We start from the raw sequence: 21,281 nt of genomic DNA, 5'->3' as shown, positions 1-21,281 counted from the left end.
GCTCTCCACTGTGGAGCTGTGTGTTTATATAGGTCCCAGCAGCTCTCCACTGTGGAGCTGTGTGTTTATATAGGTCCCAGCAGCTCTCCACTGTGGAGCTGTGTGTTTATATAAGCTCCCCAGATGATGCTTGTATCATGAGTGGTCACATGAATTAGCCCAAGGCACAAATAACCATGCTGGCTGAGTCTTGGCTTGAGATGGTGGCTTTGTATTTTGTGTATGTGCACTGTACTCCAGATGTCTGCAGGGATGACCCGCTTCTTCCTTAAACCACAGTGAGGTAACTTGAACTGTCTAAACGTTGACAATACAAGAAAAACATTTATAAACCTGGTAGTTTAGATACTGGATGCTTATTGGCTAAAATCACCATGAATATGACTTTTAGCCTTTTCACCTTGATAAAATGGCTACATGGACAATGCTTCAATATAGTGTTGACTTTCTCTTCTATCCATCTATGAAGGGTTACTTCCTGGTTTGACAGGAGTTTCTATATTTTAAGGAAGGAGGAGCCCTAGGGAGTTTACACCTGCAGTGCCTTCCATATCACCTGGCTTGTCTCTTTCAGACAGTGCCACTGTCCCTTCCCCTGCCAAAGCCTGGCTGGAGAGAGGCCTTCAGAGGGGGACGTCCAGTCAGAATGAACCAGCCAGGGCTGTGTGGCAGTTAGCCAGCTCACTCCTCTTCTCCTCTGCTCCCTTCGCTTTAAGTCAGTGTGGATGGAGAAAAACCTGGTTCTAGTGCTAATCAGATAAATTGACGTGCTGTACCAAAATTAACAAATGGCTAGAGTCAACGCCATCGCGCATTAGATGACGTATTTTTAGCACTATTTTCAAAAGTACTATAAAACGTTAATTTTTCACATTCTATTTAGTACGCTAGTATGGGTATTCGGACAGGGATCTTATGCTACACAAATATAAGAAATATATATTTTTTTATACTTATCCAATCTGTATGTGGTTGGATATATAGCAACCGTTAGTGAGATAGTTGTTCCAGTTGACATGGTGTAGGTCATCTTCATGTGCTGCATTTCCTTCCCTACTCTGTCAGACATTCTAACATTCAAGTTGAGACGTAAAAGAGATTGAATATCACATTGCAAACCACCATAATGTGACACATTAAGAAATATTCAAACAAAGCTTTACATCTTTATAACTCAAAGGAAGTAAACTGAAAGAGAAGTGTACTCTGCTGTTGTTGATTGTTAATTCAAAACAACACAGAAAAGTGTAAAATGTTAAGGTAGTTATTTAAAAACAACAAATATATCATTTTAATTATCTCAAAAATATCAACACCATGACATGAGTTGTTTTAACACAAAATGGGGGTCAAATAGTGTTGCATTTGACTCCATGGTAGTTGAATTAATTCTGCCGTTTTGACTGTGTAGGTGAGCGGGCTCAAGTCTCTCCTGGCTCCCCACCAGCTGTAACCAGGTTTGCGGCCACTGTAATTGAATTCCCCTGCGCCGTAACGTGAATCTCCCCCGACAGATCTGCTATTAATTTGCCTCGGAGATTCAACCCCCATGGAAGCATTTAACCAGCTCCTGAGTACTGGAGTATGTGCACTCTAGAACGAGCCCTCGCTGAAAGTGGTCCGGGGACTGAGGCTCTGAATCACCTGGTAGCGAGACCGTTCAAAGACACTTAAATATTTTGGCACACGTACTGCACACAATCCTTGTCTCAAGTTTCTCAAGGCTTACATTTTTACCTGTCTCCTCCCCTTCATCTACACTGATAAAGGTGGATTTAAGAAGTGACATCAATCAGGAGTCATAGCTTTCAGTTGGATTCACCTGGTCAGTCTATGTCATGGAAAGAACAGGTGTTCTTAATGTTTTGATGTTTTGTACTCTCAGTGTATACTGTACATTATACTTAAGCTATCTGGTAGCCCCAATCTCCCTCTTGTGTCTGTCCATGTCCAGGTGTATTCTATCAGAACAGTTTGGTTTTTGGTTGATTCCCATGACCACATGTACAATGAGGTGTGTGCAAGTAAAAAGGGAAGTCACATTTTGTGGAAAAGGGTTAGGGTCAAAAAGGGTTAGGGTCAAAAGGGGTTAGGGTCAAAAAGGGTTAGGGTCAAAAGGGGTTAGGGTCAAAAAGGGTTAGGGTCAAAAGGGGTTAGGGTCAAAAAGGGGTTAGGGTCAAAAAGGGTTAGGGTCAAAAGGGGTTAGGGTCAAAAAGGGTTAGGGTCAAAAGGGGTTAGGGTCAAAAAAGGGTTAGGGTCAAAAGGGGTTAGGGTCAAAAAGGGTTAGGGTCAAAAGGGTTAGGGTCAAAAGGGGTTAGGGTCAAAAGGGTTAGGGTCAAAAGGGGTTAGGGTCAAAAAGGGTTAGGGTCCAAAAGGGTTAGGGTCAAAAAGGATTACGGTCAAAAAGGGTTAGGGTCAAAAGGGGTTAGGGTCACAAGGGGCTACTGTCAAAAAGGGTTAGGGTCAAAAGTTATCCCAGTAGATTGGTGTATTTCCCAGGCATTTGGAGTTGATCTTGAGGACCAAACGTCATCATCCCCATCACCTCTCAGAATCCTGCATGCACACTGCTTCCAGTATCTTAGCAACAGAAGCCCTTTATCACAACACAACACCATCCAGAACCTCTTAGAGAGATCTTCCCTGCAAGAAGACCTCTGTCTTTTCATCTCTTCACCCTCCCTTCCACCGCTGAGTGTACACTGGCATCCCAAATGGAACCCTATTCCTGATTTAGCGCACTTTTATGAACTTCCTAGGTAATAGGGTGCCATTTGGGACAAAGCCTACAGATGGAGGCTCAAATTGGAGATAATTGGGAAACAGCTGGCCTCAGTGTTATTTGATTTACTTTACCCTAACCTAACCTCCCCTCCTACCTCCTTCTTTTATCTTCTAGTATCATGTTAGTTGTCATTACAGAGGTTTTAGGTGTAGAACGTTGATCCAGTCAATATCACATGCAACAGGATCTCTTATGATCTCTTAACTACCTCCTTGCCATTGCATTTCTATTCCTATACTCTTCAGAATTCTCTCTGGCCAAAGACACAAAGCAGAGGCTGTAGCTCTGTCCAAATGTTGTCCTCAGGTTTACACGTTATTGATCACTTTATTTACCCCCTTTATTGACGTCCCACTGTCAACAACATGGACATGATTAAGCCTAATCATTACAGAGGGAGGCACCATGGCCCAGTCCACACCTGCTAGATAAAAACAATTCAGAAATACAAGAAAGAGGATAATAACAACAGAAAGAGACCCAGGTATACTACTTTGAGAAACTGTTGGACAGGGAGACCTTTTTTTGATAATCACAGCAGCTGAGCAGCACCTCTCCTCCCTCTATCCCATCCCTCCCTCCGTCCTTGCCTACCCTACCCCGCCAGTCCCTCTCTCTATCCCATCCCTCCTTCCCTACCCTACCCTACCCTGCCAGTCCCACCTCTCCTCCCTCTATCCCATCCCTCCCTCCTTCCCTACCCTACCCTACCCTGCCAGTCCCACCTCTCCTCCCTCTATCCCATCCCTCCCTCCGTCCTTGCCTACCCTACCCCGCCAGTCCCTCTCTCTATCCCATCCCTCCTTCCCTACCCTACCCTACCCTGCCAGTCCCACCTCTCCTCCCTCTATCCCATCCCTCCCTCCTTCCCTACCCTACCCTACCCCGCCAGTCCCTCCCTCCTCTCCTCCCTCTATCCCATCCCTCCTTCCCTACCCTACCCCACCAGTTCCTCCCTCTATCCCATCCCTCCCTCCTTCCCTACCCTACCCTGCCAGTCCCTCCTCTCCTCCCTCTATCCCATCACTCCCTCCCTCCCTCCCTCCTTCCCTACCCTACCCCACCAGTCCCTCCCTCCTCTCCTCTCCTCCCTCTATCCCATCACTCCCTACTTCCCTACCCTACCCTGCCAGTCTCTCCCTCCTCTCCTCCCTCCCATCTCACCCTCCTAGTGCTGAGTGAATAGTGCTTTTTGAGGTAGGTTCGGCTTCGTTTCGATTATTAAAAAATAATCACAGTTTTCTATTTCGGTTTTGATAATTTTTTTAAACATTCAATGCACTGTGCATTATGTGGGTTGAACGCTGTAACAACACAGAATTAAACAATTAATACAAGTCCCATGATGGTAGTGACTGCCCATTACTGCTTATTACTTACAGTATTAACCATCATTTACTTTAATAAAATATTTCAGTTGTTGTGTATATTACATTTGTTTTATTTGATGACTTTATTATTTCATTCCAATTCATCATCTCATCTCTATAGAGCTGCTGCCTGATGTCTTACAAAATCACTATTTTAGTTCTTCAAAGTAAATAAGGCATACTTTTATAACTGCTGAATACCAACAATCAATCACTTAGGTCATGTATTTTCAGGTAGAGATACCTCACAAAGCAAATGCTCTCGATCGCGCAATGGATTATGGTCATTGTAGTTAATTACCACATGTAGTGGTGATTGTCTATGGAAAGACACTTGCACAGGAGAGCCATCCATAATGTGTTAACAAGAATCAGCTTTCCAAACGTTACCCTTTTTCGGGTGAAGCTCCCAGTTATTGCGCATAGAAAATATAAATAGCGCCAATGCACATATTCCTATACAAAAGGTGAAGGGAGATGGATTCTATAACCTGTGATAAGGTAAGAACTGTATGCCCTCTCCTCTCACCTGTGCTAATCCTTCCTGGTCACCTGTGCTAATCCTTCCTGGTCACCTGTGCTAATCCTTCCTGGTCACCTGTGCTAATCCTTCCTGGTCACCTGTGCTAATGCTTCCTGGTCACCTGTGCTAATCCTTCCTGGTCACCTGTGCTAATCCTTCCTGGTCACCTGTGCTAATCCTTCCTGGTCACCTGTTCTAATCCTTCCTGGTCATCTGTACTAATCCTTCCTATTCACCTGTGCTAATCCTTCCTGGTCACCTGTGCTAATCCTTCCTGGTCACCTGTGCTAATCCTTCCTGGTCACCTGTGCTAATCCTTCCTGGTCACCTGTGCTAATCCTTCCTGGTCACCTGTTCTAATCCTTCCTGGTCATCTGTACTAATCCTTCCTATTCACCTGTGCTAATCCTTCCTATTCACCTGTGCTAATCCTTCCTGGTCACCTGTACTATTCCTTCCTGGTCATCTGTACTAATCCTTCCTATTCACCTGTGCTAATCCTTCCTGGTCACCTGTGCTAATCCTTCCTGGTCACCTGTGCTAATCCTTCCTGGTCACCTGTGCTAATCCTTCCTGGTCACCTGTTCTAATCCTTCCTGGTCATCTGTACTAATCCTTCCTATTCACCTGTGCTAATCCTTCCTATTCACCTGTGCTAATCCTTCCTGGTCACCTGTACTATTCCTTCCTGGTCACCTGTACTAATCCTTCCTGGTCACCTGTACTAATCCTTCCTGGTCACCTGTACTAATCCTTTCTGGTCACCTGTACTAATCCTTTCTGGTCACCTGTACTAATCCTTCCTGGTCACCTGTGCTAATCCTTCCTGGTCACCTGTGCTAATCCTTCCTGGTCACCTGTACTAATCCTTCCTGGTCACCTGTACTAATCCTTTCTGGTCACCTGTACTAATCCTTCCTGGTCACCTGTGCTAATCCTTCCTGGTCACCTGTGCTAATCCTTTCTGGTCACCTGTACTAATCCTTCCTGGTCACCTGTGCTAATCCTTTCTGGTCACCTGTGCTAATCCTTTCTGGTCACCTGTACTAATCCTTCCTGGTTATCTGTACTAATCCTTCCTGGTCACCTGTACTAACCCTTCCTGGTCACCTGTACTAACCCTTCCTGGTCACCTGTACTAATCCTTCCTGGTCATCTGTTCTAATCCTTCCTGGTCACCTGTACTAACCCTTCCTGGTCACCTGTACTACCCCTTCCTGGTCACCTGTACTAACCCTTCCTGGTCACCTGTACTAATCCTTCCTGGTCATCTGTTCTAATCCTTCCTGGTCACCTGTACTAACCCTTCCTGGTCACCTGTACTACCCCTTCCTGGTCACCTGTACTAACCCTTCCTGGTCACCTGTACTAATCCTTCCTGGTCACCTGTACTAACCCTTCCTGGTCACCTGTTCTAATCCTTCCTGGTCACCTGTACTAACCCTTCCTGGTCACCTGTACTAACCCTTCCTGGTCACCTGTACTAATCCTTCCTGGTCACCTGTACTAATCCTTCCTGGTCATCTGTACTAATCCTTCCTGGTCATCTGTTCTAATCCTTCCTGGTCACCTGTACTAACCCTTCCTGGTCACCTGTACTATTCCTTCCTGGTCATCTGTACTAATCCTTCCTATTCACCTGTGCTAATCCTTCCTGGTCACCTGTACTAATCCTTCCTGGTCACCTGTGCTAATCCTTCCTGGTCACCTGTTCTAATCCTTCCTGGTCATCTGTGCTAATCCTTCCTATTCACCTGTGCTAATCCTTCCTGGTCACCTGTACTATTCCTTCCTGGTCACCTGTACTAATCCTTCCTGGTCACCTGTACTAATCCTTCCTGGTCACCTGTACTAATCCTTTCTGGTCACCTGTACTAATCCTTTCTGGTCACCTGTACTAATCCTTCCTGGTCACCTGTGCTAATCCTTCCTGGTCACCTGTACTAATCCTTCCTGGTCACCTGTACTAATCCTTTCTGGTCACCTGTACTAATCCTTCCTGGTCACCTGTGCTAATCCTTCCTGGTCACCTGTGCTAATCCTTTCTGGTCACCTGTACTAATCCTTCCTGGTCACCTGTGCTAATCCTTTCTGGTCACCTGTGCTAATCCTTCCTGGTCACCTGTACTAATCCTTCCTGGTTATCTGTACTAATCCTTCCTGGTCATCTGTACTAACCCTTCCTGGTCACCTGTACTAACCCTTCCTGGTCACCTGTACTAATCCTTCCTGGTCATCTGTTCTAATCCTTCCTGGTCACCTGTACTAACCCTTCCTGGTCACCTGTACTACCCCTTCCTGGTCACCTGTACTAACCCTTCCTGGTCACCTGTGCTAATCCTTTCTGGTCACCTGTTCTAATCCTTCCTGGTCACCTGTACTAACCCTTCCTGGTCATCTGTTCTAATCCTTCCTGGTCACCTGTTCTAATCCTTCCTGGTCACCTGTACTAATCCTTTCTGGTCACCTGTTCTAATCCTTCCTGGTCACCTGTGCTAATCCTTCCTGGTCACCTGTACTAATCCTTTCTGGTCACCTGTACTAATCCTTTCTGGTCACCTGTTCTAATCCTTCCTGGTCACCTGTGTAAATCCTTCCTGGTCACCTGTGCTAATCCTTCCTGGTCACCTGTACTAATCCTTTCTGGTCACCTGTACTAATCCTTCCTGGTCACCTGTGCTAATCCTTCCTGGTCACCTGTGCTAATCCTTTCTGGTCACCTGTACTAATCCTTCCTGGTCACCTGTACTAACCCTTCCTGGTCACCTGTACTAATCCTTCCTGGTCACCTGTGCTAATCCTTTCTGGTCACCTGTACTAATCCTTCCTGGTCACCTGTACTAACCCTTTCTGGTCACCTGTACTAATCCTTCCTGGTCACCTGTACTAATCCTTCCTGGTCACCTGTACTAACCCTTCCTGGTCACCTGTACTAACCCTTTCTGGTCACCTGTACTAATCCTTCCTGGTCACCTGTGCTAATCCTTTCTGGTCACCTGTGCTAATCCTTCCTGGTCACCTGTGCTAATTCTTCCTGGTCACCTGTACTACTCCTTCCTGGTCACCTGTGCTAATCCTTCCTGGTTATCTGTACTAATCCTTCCTGGTCACCTGTACTAACCCTTCCTGGTCACCTGTACTAACCCTTCCTGGTCACCTGTACTAATCCTTCCTGGTTATCTGTACTAATCCTTCCTGGTCACCTGTACTAACCCTTCCTGGTCACCTGTACTAACCCTTCCTGGTCACCTGTACTAACCCTTCCTGGTCACCTGTACTACCCCTTTCTGGTCACCTGTTCTAATCCTTCCTGGTCACCTGTGCTAATCCTTCCTGGTCACCTGTGCTAATCCTTCCTGGTCACCTGTACTAATCCTTTCTGGTCACCTGTACTAATCCTTCCTGGTCACCTGTGCTAATCCTTCCTGGTCACCTGTGCTAATCCTTTCTGGTCACCTGTACTAATCCTTCCTGGTCACCTGTACTAACCCTTCCTGGTCACCTGTACTAATCCTTCCTGGTCACCTGTGCTAATCCTTTCTGGTCACCTGTACTAATCCTTCCTGGTCACCTGTACTAACCCTTTCTGGTCACCTGTACTAATCCTTCCTGGTCACCTGTACTAATCCTTCCTGGTCACCTGTACTAACCCTTCCTGGTCACCTGTACTAACCCTTTCTGGTCACCTGTTCTAATCCTTCCTGGTCACCTGTGCTAATCCTTTCTGGTCACCTGTGCTAATCCTTCCTGGTCACCTGTGCTAATTCTTCCTGGTCACCTGTACTACTCCTTCCTGGTCACCTGTGCTAATCCTTCCTGGTTATCTGTACTAATCCTTCCTGGTCACCTGTACTAACCCTTCCTGGTCACCTGTACTAACCCTTCCTGGTCACCTGTACTAATCCTTCCTGGTTATCTGTACTAATCCTTCCTGGTCACCTGTACTAACCCTTCCTGGTCACCTGTACTAACCCTTCCTGGTCACCTGTACTAACCCTTCCTGGTCACCTGTACTACCCCTTCCTGGTCACCTGTACTAACCCTTCCTGGTCACCTGTACTAACCCTTCCTGGTCACCTGTACTAATCCTTCCTGGTCATCTGTTCTAATCCTTCCTGGTCACCTGTACTAACCCTTCCTGGTCACCTGTACTACCCCTTCCTGGTCACCTGTACTAACCCTTCCTGGTCACCTGTGCTAATCCTTTCTGGTCACCTGTACTAACCCTTCCTGGTCACCTGTACTAACCCTTCCTGGTCACCTGTACTAACCCTTCCTGGTCACCTGTACTACCCCTTCCTGGTCACCTGTACTAACCCTTCCTGGTCACCTGTACTAACCCTTCCTGGTCACCTGTACTAATCCTTCCTGGTCATCTGTTCTAATCCTTCCTGGTCACCTGTACTAACCCTTCCTGGTCACCTGTGTTAACCCTTCCTGGTCACCTGTACTAACCCTTCCTGGTCACCTGTGTTAACCCTTCCTGGTCATCTGTACTAACCCTTCCTGGTCACCTGTACTAACCCTTCCTGGTCACCTGTACTAACCCTTCCTGGTCACCTGTACTAACCCTTCCTGGTCACCTGTACTACCCCTTCCTGGTCACCTGTACTAACCCTTCCTGGTCACCTGTACTAACCCTTCCTGGTCACCTGTACTAATCCTTCCTGGTCATCTGTTCTAATCCTTCCTGGTCACCTGTACTAACCCTTCCTGGTCACCTGTACTACCCCTTCCTGGTCACCTGTACTAACCCTTCCTGGTCACCTGTACTAATCCTTCCTGGTCATCTGTTCTAATCCTTCCTGGTCACCTGTACTAACCCTTCCTGGTCACCTGTGTTAACCCTTCCTGGTCACCTGTACTAACCCTTCCTGGTCACCTGTGTTAACCCTTCCTGGTCATCTGTACTAACCCTTCCTGGTCACCTGTACTAACCCTTCCTGGTCACCTGTACTAACCCTTCCTGGTCACCTGTTCTAATCCTTCCTGGTCATCTGTTCTAATCCTTCCTGGTCACCTGTTCTAATCCTTCCTGGTCACCTGTTCTAATCCTTCCTGGTCACCTGTTCTAATCCTTCCTGGTCACCTGTGCTAAACCTTCCTGGTCACCTGTACTAAACCTTCCCGGTCACCTGTACTAACCCTTCCTGGTCACCTGTACTAACCCTTCCTGGTCACCTGCACTAACCCTTCCTGGTCATCTGTACTAACCCTTCCTGGTCATCTGTACTAACCCTTCCTGGTCATCTGTTCTAATCCTTCCTGGTCACCTGTACTAACCCTTCCTGGTCACCTGTGTTAACCCTTCCTGGTCACCTGTACTAACCCTTCCTGGTCACCTGTACTAACCCTTCCTGGTCACCTGTGTTAATCCTTCCTGGTCATCTGTGCTAACCCTTCCTGGCCATCTGTGCTACCTATATACATGTGACCAGTGACCCATGACCCCAGCATATAGTGCCCACTACTGTACAAAACAAGTTAAAAGAACTCTTGATGGGCTTGATTGAATTTATCTGTAGAGAAATGCACAATATTGGCATTGAGCTCATAAAAAGAAAGAAAGAAATGGAATCAAAATATTTGAATCACATTGGTCAATTAGTTGTTTAAAAAAATGATAAATAACCGACATTTCAGTTAATCGCTCAGCACTATCCTCACTCCCTCCCTCCCTTTATCCCTCCCCCACCAATCCCTTCTTCTTGTATCCACCTCACTGCTTTCCTTTCTCACCCAAGTCACTTCGTGTCTCTCTCTCCTCTCCCACACAAACCTCCTCCTCATCAACCTCTCGGTTGCTCTGTTGTTAGTCAGGAGAGTGAATAGTGCCATAGAAATGGAATCCTTCCGTATGGAATTCTATTTCTATGAATAGTGCCCTGTCCATGGCCTGTGCCCCAGCCCTTGTCTAAGTGGAAATGGCTTTGGTTGGCTATTTCAGTGTAAACGTTATCAGCACAACTCCCCTTTTTAAACACCTTGATGTCATTCCATGTCAAAGCCTGGTGTGATTTTTATCCTCTATGGCCCCCACACTCACCTGGCGGACCGTGGGTCCCTGACTAAAAATATAAATAAATACTGTACATGAAGAGTTTATTTCCAAAATGATATATCCATGTTTTCACCAGAAATGATTGCTTATGGGCACCTTCACTGGCGTACGGGACAACCCTGCAGACCCACTTGTGGGGGGTGGAGGGGGGGACGAGCTGTGAGGGCCCATGCGCTTTGTCATCGATGCTTGTTTTCTAAAATGTAATGTCACGTTTTGCTGTGACAGGACAACCGACAGTTGAGCTCAGCTCAACACTGATTGGCTCATTTTTTTATATATTTTTTTATCAAGTGAGGCCAAATGTGCCATGCCTGCTCCCGCTCCTCCTCCCTGGCGCTCGAGGGCACTAGGCTACCCGTCATCATACACTCCTGTTGCCAACATTACACGCAGCTGCGCTCATTGGACTCACATGGACTCCTTCACTTTGTTGATTACCCCCTCTATACCTGTCTGTTCCTTGATTGTTCCCTGTGTCTACATTGTTCCGTATTGTGTTTGTTATGTGTTCCTGTCCTGATGCTGTTCCTGTTCCATTTCATGTCCGTCAGCTAATAGACCTTCACTCCCTGTACCTGCTTCTCATCTCCTGCGCCGCTCCCGTGACAATATGTGACAGAATGCGGACACCACTACAAGAAGCATAGGGGAGTTCTTTTTGTTTTGTGGGTGACAGACTCGGGGGCCGCCACCGATGAAACCGGGGGTGCCTAAGCCAGCTCGTCGGGCTTCCACGCCCTTGCTGGCTCGAGAGGTTTCCATGCCTCGGTTGGTTCGGCAGGTTCCCATCCCACGTCATGCTTCAGCCGGCCCATTGGGTTTCTACGCCGCAACGGGATCTTCAGGTCTTCATGCCTCAGCCGGTTCGCCAGGCTCCTACGCCTCAGCCGGTTCGCCAGGCTCCCATGCCTCTGCCGGTTCGTCGGTGGGGGGGTACTGCTCCCGCTCCTCCTCCCTGGCGCTCGAGGGTGCAATCGATGGCGATTGCGTTATCTGTGCATCTGTTGGGGCGGTACGCAATTTGTAGTGGGTCTAGAGTATTGGGTAAAGTGAAGGTGATATGATACTTAACTAGCCTCTCAAAGCACTTCATGATGACAGAAGTGAGTGCTACAGAGCAGTAGTCATTTAGTTAAGTTACCTTCGCTTTTTTAGGTACAGGAACAATGGTAGACATCTTGAAGCAGACTGGGATAGGGAGAGAATGAATATGTCCGTAAACACTCCAGCCAGCTGGTCTGCACATGGTCTGAGAACGCGGCTAGGGATGCCGTCTGGGCCGGCAGCCTTGCAAGGGTTAACATGCTTAAATGTCTTACTCACGTCGACCATGGAGAACGAGAGCTCACGGTCACTATGTTTTCCTGAAATTATTGCATTTGACAGATACCCAATTGTAGCTTGTATTGGACAGTGGTTTCTTCACAATTGTTGACTTGCTCTTTTATGAAAAAAAAGAAAAGTCCAATACTTTCTCTGTATTTGTAATTGGCTGTAATTTAGAAAAGACACGGGCTGCTGGACCATTAAACCTGTTGGAAATGTTCTTATGGGCCTTTTTGTGTGGATTTCTGGATTACCTCTTGGCTACACCACTTAATTCAACCTTTCTGGTTTTTGGTTAATGTTTGTAGTTGGCATGTTTTACCATGCAGTGCTATCAGTGTTTTAGGAATGTGTGTGGGTGTGTATGATAAACACAATATAATAAGCACAACGGATAAGTAACGTCATGCTTGGGCTATTCCTGCTCCTTGATGCACCAGGAATCTCTTTTTCCCCACATTCAAGAACGGTTAATTGAACATTCTTTCTCTTTAGACTAAATAGAGTGCTCACTTTACACAGTGCTCACTTTACACAGTGCTCACTTTACACAGTGCTCACTTTACAAAGTGCTCACTTTACACAGTGCTCACTTTACACAGTGCTCACTTTACACAGTGCTCACTTTACAAAGTGCTCACTTTACACAGTGCTCACTTTACAAAGTGCTCACTTTACACAGTGCTCACTTTACAAAGTGCTCACTTTACACAGTGCTCACTTTACACAGTGCTCACTTTACACAAGTGCTCACTTTACACAGTGCTCACTTTACACAGTTCTCACTTTACACAGTGCTCACTTTACACAGTGCTCACTTTACACAGTGCTCACTTTACACAATGCTCACTTTACACAGTGCTCACTTTACACAGTGCTCACTTTACAAAGTGCTCACTTTACACAGTGCTCACTTTACACAGTGCTCACTTTACACAATGCTCACTTTACACAATGCTCACTTTACACAGTGCTCACTTTACAAAGTGCTCACTTTACACAGTGCTCACTTTACACAGTGCTCACTTTACAAAGTGCTCACTTTACACAGTGCTCACTTTACAAAGTGCTCACTTTACACAGTGCTCACTTTACACAGTGCTCACTTTACACAAGTGCTCACTTTACACAGTGCTCACTTTACACAGTGCTCACTTTACAAAGTGCTCACTTTACACAGTGCTCACTTTACACAGTGCTCACTTTACACAGTGCTCACTTTACAAAGTGTTCACTTTACACAGTGCTAACTTTACAAAGTGCTCACTTTACACAGTTCTCACTTTACACAGTGCTCACTTTACACAAGTGCTCACTTTACACAGTGCTCACTTTACAAAGTGCTCACTTTACACAGTGCTCACTTTACAAAGTGCTCACTTTACACAGTGCTCACTTTACACAGTGCTCACTTTACAAAGTGCTCACTTTACACAGTGCTAACTTTACAAAGTGCTCACGTTACACAGTGCTCACTTTACACAGTGCTCACTTTACACAGTGCTCACTTTACACAAGTGCTCACTTTACACAGTGCTCACTTTACACAAGGCTAACTTTACACAGTGCTCACTTTACACAGTGCTCACTTTACACAGTGCTCACTTGGAAGCAATCTGTATTTAAATATTTTTAATTACTGCAATAATCTTTTAGGATGCAACGCAAGTTAGGCAAAGTGTGGATGTGTATGTCTGCAAATCAACAGTTATATCATATGCATAGAGAATGTGCAACATCTTTTGAGAAACATATTGAGAGAGATATTCATATTCCTCCTCCCTCTTCTCATTGTGGTTTTCGGGACATGAATTGGCATGAGGGATGCTACGCTGTGTGCTAAATTAGGGTTAGCCTCCGAGCAACACAGACAAATGAAGCCTGTAGCTGGAAACTGTCCAGAGCTTCTCTCTTTGTCCCTGGTGATCTGGCAGTTAGCATGGAAGATAACAAACTCCTCATCAATTTTTGGTTTCTCTGTAGATTTCTTTGTTCTTCGATGGCTTTTTTTCTCTCCTGAAACTCGAATCGATTAGTCAAACTGTCTTAGGTTGAGATCCCAATAAGAATCTTATTCATTTCTACCAGAGCTCTCATCCGTGGGTAACATATGCTTTAGTGTCACCAATAGGAGTGAGGGACTAGTGAGGAGGAAGGAGACTCCAGAGAGACAAGGGCATCATCCATGTTGTCGTCAATGGAACTGATTCACCTGTGTCATATCATGTGTTGATTCAAATCAACACAGTACAGTACTGGGCAACAATATATGGGTTGTCATGTAACCCCAACACCCCAGGCATTGTTGGCTGGAAACAACTGTATTGCTCCATCGCTTCACACTGTATTGTACCACAGAGCCATAGAATGTATAGAAAACACATTTGGCCCAGCCATGACCTCTGTGTAACCCTTAGTATTTGCCCCTGACATGATTGTCCATTTACACTGTGTTGACATTGAAGCTGAATCGTGGTCTGAATATAGCATGTGTTAGGCTGAGCTCCTCTCCTCTCCACTCTCCAGGAAAAGAAACGCGTTATCCCTTATATGGTACCTGCCAGGCAAATGAACCATCCTCTGCCCTGTCTGATATTCACATTCATTTCTAGCCATTCTGACTGAGTTTGTCTACTTGAGTTTGTCTTGCCTCTATACAAAGCTTTAGCCTATCTCTGGTGCTAGACACAAAAAAACAAAGGAAATTGATCTGTTGAACACTTACAGCCAAATCAAATGTTATCCATCATTTTTTCTACAAGCTTATGTTCACTACAAGCAGAAGCGTTAACGCCCCACTTAGCTTAGCTGACTGTGTTTCTTAATATTTTCAAGTGTTCTGGAAATAATAATCATAGTGAAGAACTTCTTCATTCCCATGTCCATCAAATACCTAAACCACAATAAGTAAGCACGCCACTGACAGGATGTAAGGGAAATGTTTTTTTATTTAACTAGGCAAGTCAGTTAGGAACAAATTCTTATTTCCAATGACGGCCTACTGGGGAACAGTGGGTTAACTGCCTTGTTCAGGGGCAGAATGACAGATTTTTACCTCGTCAGCTCGGGGATTCGATCCAGCAACCTTTCGGTTACTAGTCCAACACTCTAACCACTAGGTTACTGTCTAATCAAGGTGGGTGGAATCAGGCGCAGAGAGCAGATAACGATATAAAGTTTATTCTCCGTTGAACAAAACAAACACGGTCAACCCAAACACACACAGGGTGAAATTATCCAACACAGGATAACAGACTAACCGGAGAATAAGAAACACAAAAACACCGATAGACGAAATGAATGACAACATAAACAATCCCGCACAAAACAAGGGCGGGACAACCTACATTATATACAGACACTAATTAACTAAACAACACACAGGTGCAACCAATCAGACAAAACCAACAGATACACGAAAAGGGATCGGTAGTGGCTAGTAGGACGGTGACGACGACCGCCGAGCACCGCCCGAACGGGCAGGAGAGCCAACCTCGGCGGAAGTCGTGACAGTTACCTGCCGCCCCATTATGTATGTCAGGGGTAACATGCAATGTATTATGTTGAGTGTGTAATGTACCGTGTCTATTTTGTATACAGTAGTACTGTGTGTCTAAGACAATTTTCCCCTTGAGGACATTAAAGTCTGTCCTATCCTGTATTTTCCTAGTATGACTCGGTTATAGCAAGAGTAAACTCTGGAGAACCTGGCATACTCCAATTGGGTTGTTTGGCTCTGTCACCTCCTTGCGATTTGTACTCATCTTAAAAGATGCCATAAAAACACCCCCACAGAAAAACCTTCTCCCACAGAACAGATGTAGGTTGTTAGGCTACGTTTACACAGGCAGCCCAATTCTGATCTTTTTTTTCACTCATTTTTCTTTTGACCAATCAGATAAGCTCTGAAAATGGAAAGATGTGAAAGATCGGATGTGATTGGTAAAATGATCAATTAGTGGAAATATATCAGAATTGGGCTGTCTGTGTAAACGCAGCCTAACAACCAGCATCTGTTCTCTGGGCGAAACTTTTTCTGTGGAGTTGTTTTTATAGCATCTTTTAAGAGTAGTACAAGAACATAATGCAAATGTTAGTAATGGACTTTGGTGCAAGACAAGTGACTCCTTAACAAATGTTGAATCTGATCCGAGTCAGATTGACCACATTACCATTTCAGACGGGTGATTGTATGCATTTTCCTCGTTGAGCAGACCTTGGGAGTGAGGAGTGAGGCTGCTTGAAACCGAAACCTCTTGGTGCTCAATGACCTTTTTTGACATTTTATCTGAGCCATCAGATTTATCATCCAGTCAGTGGACTGTCTTGTGTTCTGTTCCGTCACGGTCGCTGAGAGAGAGAGCACAATGCAGAACAAAGAGGGAGAGAGAGAGACATAGTGTAAGAGAGAGAGGGAGAGAGAGAGAGACATAGTGTACGAGAGAGAGAGAGAGGCAGTGTAAGAGAGAGGGAGAGACATAGTGTGAGAGAGAGAGACATAGTGTAAGAGAGAGGGAGAGAGAGAGAGAGACTTTGACTTTTGGTCTTTCTTTATTGAAACATTCTCAATTCATTTAAAACTCACCCCCCCACTCCTAAAATAAAAAATAAAATAAAAATATATCCTGTACAAATCACCATACACAAAAACCCTCTCCTACAACCGTATATCCAAAACATCTTCCCCAGCAATACAGACAGCCCCCCCAACACACCATATCTCCTCAAACATCTCCACACATTTGATCATTTTATAGAACTCAAACTCAACCCTAAGGCGCGCAGAGACCATCCCATTAAACAGTAGTAAAGGGTCTGTTATCCCCCCACCTTTGACCCTGTTCCTCCTTGTTAGCCAAATAGCTAACTTTGCCTGAGCAAACAGAAAATTTAACAAAACACATTTTTCTTTCTCCTTACTCGAATACCTGTATCCCATTATAAACATCCCAACATATAAACACCCCAACCTGTCACACAGACATTCCAACAGAGACATTAATGGCATTAACCTGGTGCACACAGAAAACACATGAATTACAGTTTCTTTCATTTGACAGAAAGGACACCCCTGCCCAATTCCCGGATCAACCCGTGCCAACCAGCTGTTAGTGGCCAGGGCTCCATGAAGAACCCTCCACTGGAGGTCCCCTGACCTCTTTGGTACTGGGGGTTTGTAGAGCGCCCTCCATCTAAAACCCACCATACTCTCTGCCCCACATACCCCCTGCCACTGATGTGCCTTCACTCCTGTTAGGCTTCTAATGCTCCTAACCTTAACGCAGAGGTTGTAGAGGGCTTTACCTCCCACCCCCTCAAACTCCCCCAGGCTCGGAGTGTTAAAATCTAACAAGTCCTCCAGACCCCCTTGCCAGTCTCCAGTCTCTGCCGTCACCTGCAGTGGCGGGAACATTGGTGGCCCCTCTCCCTTTGGCCTCTCAAACACCCCCCTTACCGGCTCAGACAGTGCCTCCTGGACCTCCTCCAGGAATCTCTCCAGCAGCCTAAGAGACGTTATTCCTGTTTGTTGCGCCAAGACCTCCAGGGTTTTCCACCCCTCCTCTCCCAGCAGTCTCAGGTCACCCAGCCTTTGTAAACCCCCTGCCATCAGTTGCCTCTGCAGGGTGGCGGACTGAACCGATCTCAAAGGGATGGCTGGGTTGTGGAAGATAGGCTCCTCCCACTGCCCAGGCTCCACACCCCCTTCTCGTGTGGGCCTTAGCAGCTGCCAGGCCCTCAGCACCGCAGAGTAAAACTCTGAGAGACCTGCTGTACTCGGTCCAACCCTAATCCGCCAGCTCTCCTCAGCAGCGCGCATGCTGGTTCCCTCCAGCCAACATCAGTGTGGTACAGCAGTCTCTGCACCACCTTTAGTCGGAAAGCAGCCATCCTGCTCTCCAGTTCCACCAGGCCCTGTCCTCCTTCGTGGACGGTCATGTACAAAACTGCTGCCTTCAGCCAGTGATGTCCCGACCAAAAGAAGTCCACCAGCTTGCGTTGCAGGTCTGCAAGCAGACCGGCGGGGGGGTTGAGGACAGCCAGTTTATGCCACAAGGAAGATGCCACCAGGTTGTTGATTATCAGCACCCTCCCTCTATATGACACTTGGGACAGGAGCCACCTCCACCTGGCCAGTCTTGACACCACTGCCTGTGACAGCCCCTCCCAGTTCTTGCTGACCCACCTCTCCGAGCCCAGGTACACCCCCAACACTTTAAGCCCTTCACAACCCCACTGCAAACCCCTGGAAGCAGAGGAGGAGCGCTATCCCCCATGCCCCACATAACAGAGCTTTGCTCTTTCCCCAGTTTACCTTAGCTGATGAAGCTCCCTCGTACACCTTCAGACTGGTCTCTAGTTCCTGCATATCTTGCCCATCCCTGACCATCACAGAAACATCATCTGCATATGCTGAGACTGCTATTCCTGTCACCACATCCATGCCTGTCCAGCACACTCCCCGCAGTCTCCTGCGTAGCAGTCCTAAAAAAGGCTCAATGGCTATTGTGTACAGCTGCCCAGATAGAGGGCATCCTTGTCTAATGCCCCGTCTCACCCAGACTGGCCTACTGAGCCCCCCTCCAACCTTAACCATACATGATGCCCCAGCATACAACAGCTTCACACAGGTCACAAAACTCTTCCCAAACCCAAACACAGACATCACATTAAACAGATACTCATGATCCACTCTATCAAAAGCCTTCTCTTGATCTAAAGAGACCAGTCCAAAGTTCACATTAGAACCTCTCGACAAGTCCAACATGTCCCTAACCAAGAACAAGTTGTCCATGATTGAGCGTCCCGGTACACAATATGTCTGGTCCTTGTGTATTATAGAGTCCAGATGGGACTTCAGTCTGTTAGAGAGGACCTTGGCAAAAATCTTGTAGTCCGCACAGAGTAATGCCACAGGCCTCCAGTTCTTAAGTTCACACAAGTCCCCTTTTTTGGGCAGGAGAGTCAGAGCCGCCCGACGGCAGCTCATCGGCAACTCTCCTACCCCGACGCATTCACGCAACACGCAAAAGAAATCCTGTCCAATTGTTCCCCAGAATTTTTTGTAAAATTCCACTGGAAGTCCATCGACCCCGGGTGCACGACCGGGGACATCTGGGTTACTGCCTCTGCCAGTTCATGTGACAACAGAGGAATGTCCATTTCATCCCTCTGTGCCCGAGAGAGCTTAGGGAGTCCTGCGAACAAGACCTGAGCACACATAGGATCACACATTTCTGCCCTATACAATTCAGTATAAAACTCCACAGTCCGCTCCCGCATCTCCCCCACCACAGAGGTCACCCGCCCATCAGACAGCCGTAGACAATGCATACCCTTGGCTTCACTGCTCTGTCTTTCCAAACCAAAGAAGAAGGAGCTGGGAGCATCCATCTCCTTGAGCATGGAGAACCTAGCTCTTACAAGTGCTCCTTTTGCTTTAACCTGGAAAAAACTGCCCAGGTCCCTACGTAATTCGGCTAAGTTAGCCTGGAGGCCTACATTGCCTTGCCCCACCATCTCTACCTCCATCTCACTAATACACCGCTCTAGTTCCCCCAATACTCTCCTAGCCTCTGAGGATGAGAGAGCTGTGTACTGTTGACAGAAAAGCCGAATTTGCACTTTCCCCACATCCCACCATTGACTCAGAGACTCATACTCCTCTCTTCGCTGCCCCCATCTTTCCCAAAAGTCTGGAAACCTGAGCAAAAGTGGCATCTTGTAAGAGCTTTACATTGAACTTCCAATAAGATGCCTGCCGGGGCCTGGTGAAATAGACAGCCGAGCCATGGTTATGTGGTGATCCGAAAACCCCACTGGGAGAATGGTAGCACCCAGCAGCCTATTGCTCTGATTCCTGGACATGTAAAACGATCAAGTCGAGCTGCACTCACCCTAGCCCCAAAAACCTTCACCCACGTATACTGTCTTGTGTTTGGATGTTTAGTTCTCCAAACATCCACTAGGTCAAACTGATTAAAGATGTCCCTTAACACTCCAACTGACACTGAATGAGGCTCTTCCCCATTTCTGTCTTTTGTAAAATCCATTGTACAGTTCCAGTCACCTCCGATCACCAGCGTCTCCTCAGGCGCTACTTGTGAGAGTTCCTGTCTAAGACTCCCAAATAGAACCCCTCTTTCTCTCCCTGTGTTAGGCGCATACACATTTATAAAGACAAAACACATGTTGTTCATTTCTGCTTTAACAACAAGCAACCTACCCCTACACACCTCCTTTGAGGAGCAAACCCGGTGCAAAAAGGACTGCCACCCCTGCACTAAGATTTGTCCCATGGCTCAACACACTTGCCCCTTTCCACCAGAGCCCCCAATCAACTTCATTCACCACATCACTATGCGTCTCCTGCAGAAACAACACCTGTACTTTTTTTTGTTTTACATATTCACCCAACACACTCCTCTTTCCCGCATCTCTGGCGCCATTTATATTGAACGAGCCTACCCGAAGAGTCTCCATAAGAAGTGGGAGAAAAGCCAGCAGAGAAATAGACCAATAGCAAAGCTCAAAAGGCCCCAGTGTCAGTAAGAAATTAAACATTTAAACAGTGTCTGAAGGTAAACCTTTACGCACTGTTGTGACCCACTTCTTCAACCTAAACCGTTTCCTGGGTGAGAGGACACCATGCCCCTCATTACTCATAGCATGTTGTACTGATCTTACAAACTTTCTAGGATCAGGAAAAAAAGCCTCAAGATGAACTTTTTTCCCCTTAGTCTCTTTCAGGAACCGTGTCAGTTCTCTCAACGTGTACTTAGACCCCTCTGGTTGACTGGCTGTCAGCTCCGGGCCAATTGAAGAGGAGTCTGAAAAAAATAACTCCTCATCCTCAGACTCAGACTCACTTTCCTCCTCCAGTATCATCTGCCTGTTGTTGTGGGTGAGGCCATAGCATGACTAGGGCCAGCCTCAGCTACACCACCCTCCATAGCATGACTAGGGCCAGCCTCAGCTACACCACCCTCCATAGCATGACTAGGCCCAGCATCATCTGCACCACCCTCCATAGCATGTCTAGGCCCAGCCTCAGCTACCCCACCATCTCTAGCCTGACTAGACCCAGCCTCTGCTTCTCCACCATCTCTAGCCTGACTAGACCCAGCCTCCACTACCCTACCATCTCTAGCCTGACTAGGCCCAGCCTCTGCTGTCTGCATCTCCTTACCCCCTGCATTTTGACCTCGATTTCCC

General features: G+C 46.6%; 1 protein-coding gene across 1 annotated transcript in view; it reads left to right on the top strand.

Annotated features, from left to right (window-relative positions):
- Nucleotides 1–21,281, top strand: part of LOC115130564 (adenylate cyclase type 5-like) — an 87,753-nt gene that overhangs the window by 4,218 nt on the left and 62,254 nt on the right. Inside the window, exon 2 of the mRNA XM_065014855.1 lies at nucleotides 11,419–11,754. Within this exon, the coding sequence (XP_064870927.1) occupies nucleotides 11,419–11,754 (336 nt within the window). The remainder of the gene's footprint in view (nucleotides 1–11,418; nucleotides 11,755–21,281) is intronic.

The sequence above is a fragment of the Oncorhynchus nerka genome, linkage group LG1, assembly GCF_034236695.1.
Source record: "Oncorhynchus nerka isolate Pitt River linkage group LG1, Oner_Uvic_2.0, whole genome shotgun sequence".
NCBI lineage: Eukaryota > Metazoa > Chordata > Actinopteri > Salmoniformes > Salmonidae > Oncorhynchus > Oncorhynchus nerka.
This window is presented reverse-complemented; position numbering and strand designations above follow the sequence as displayed.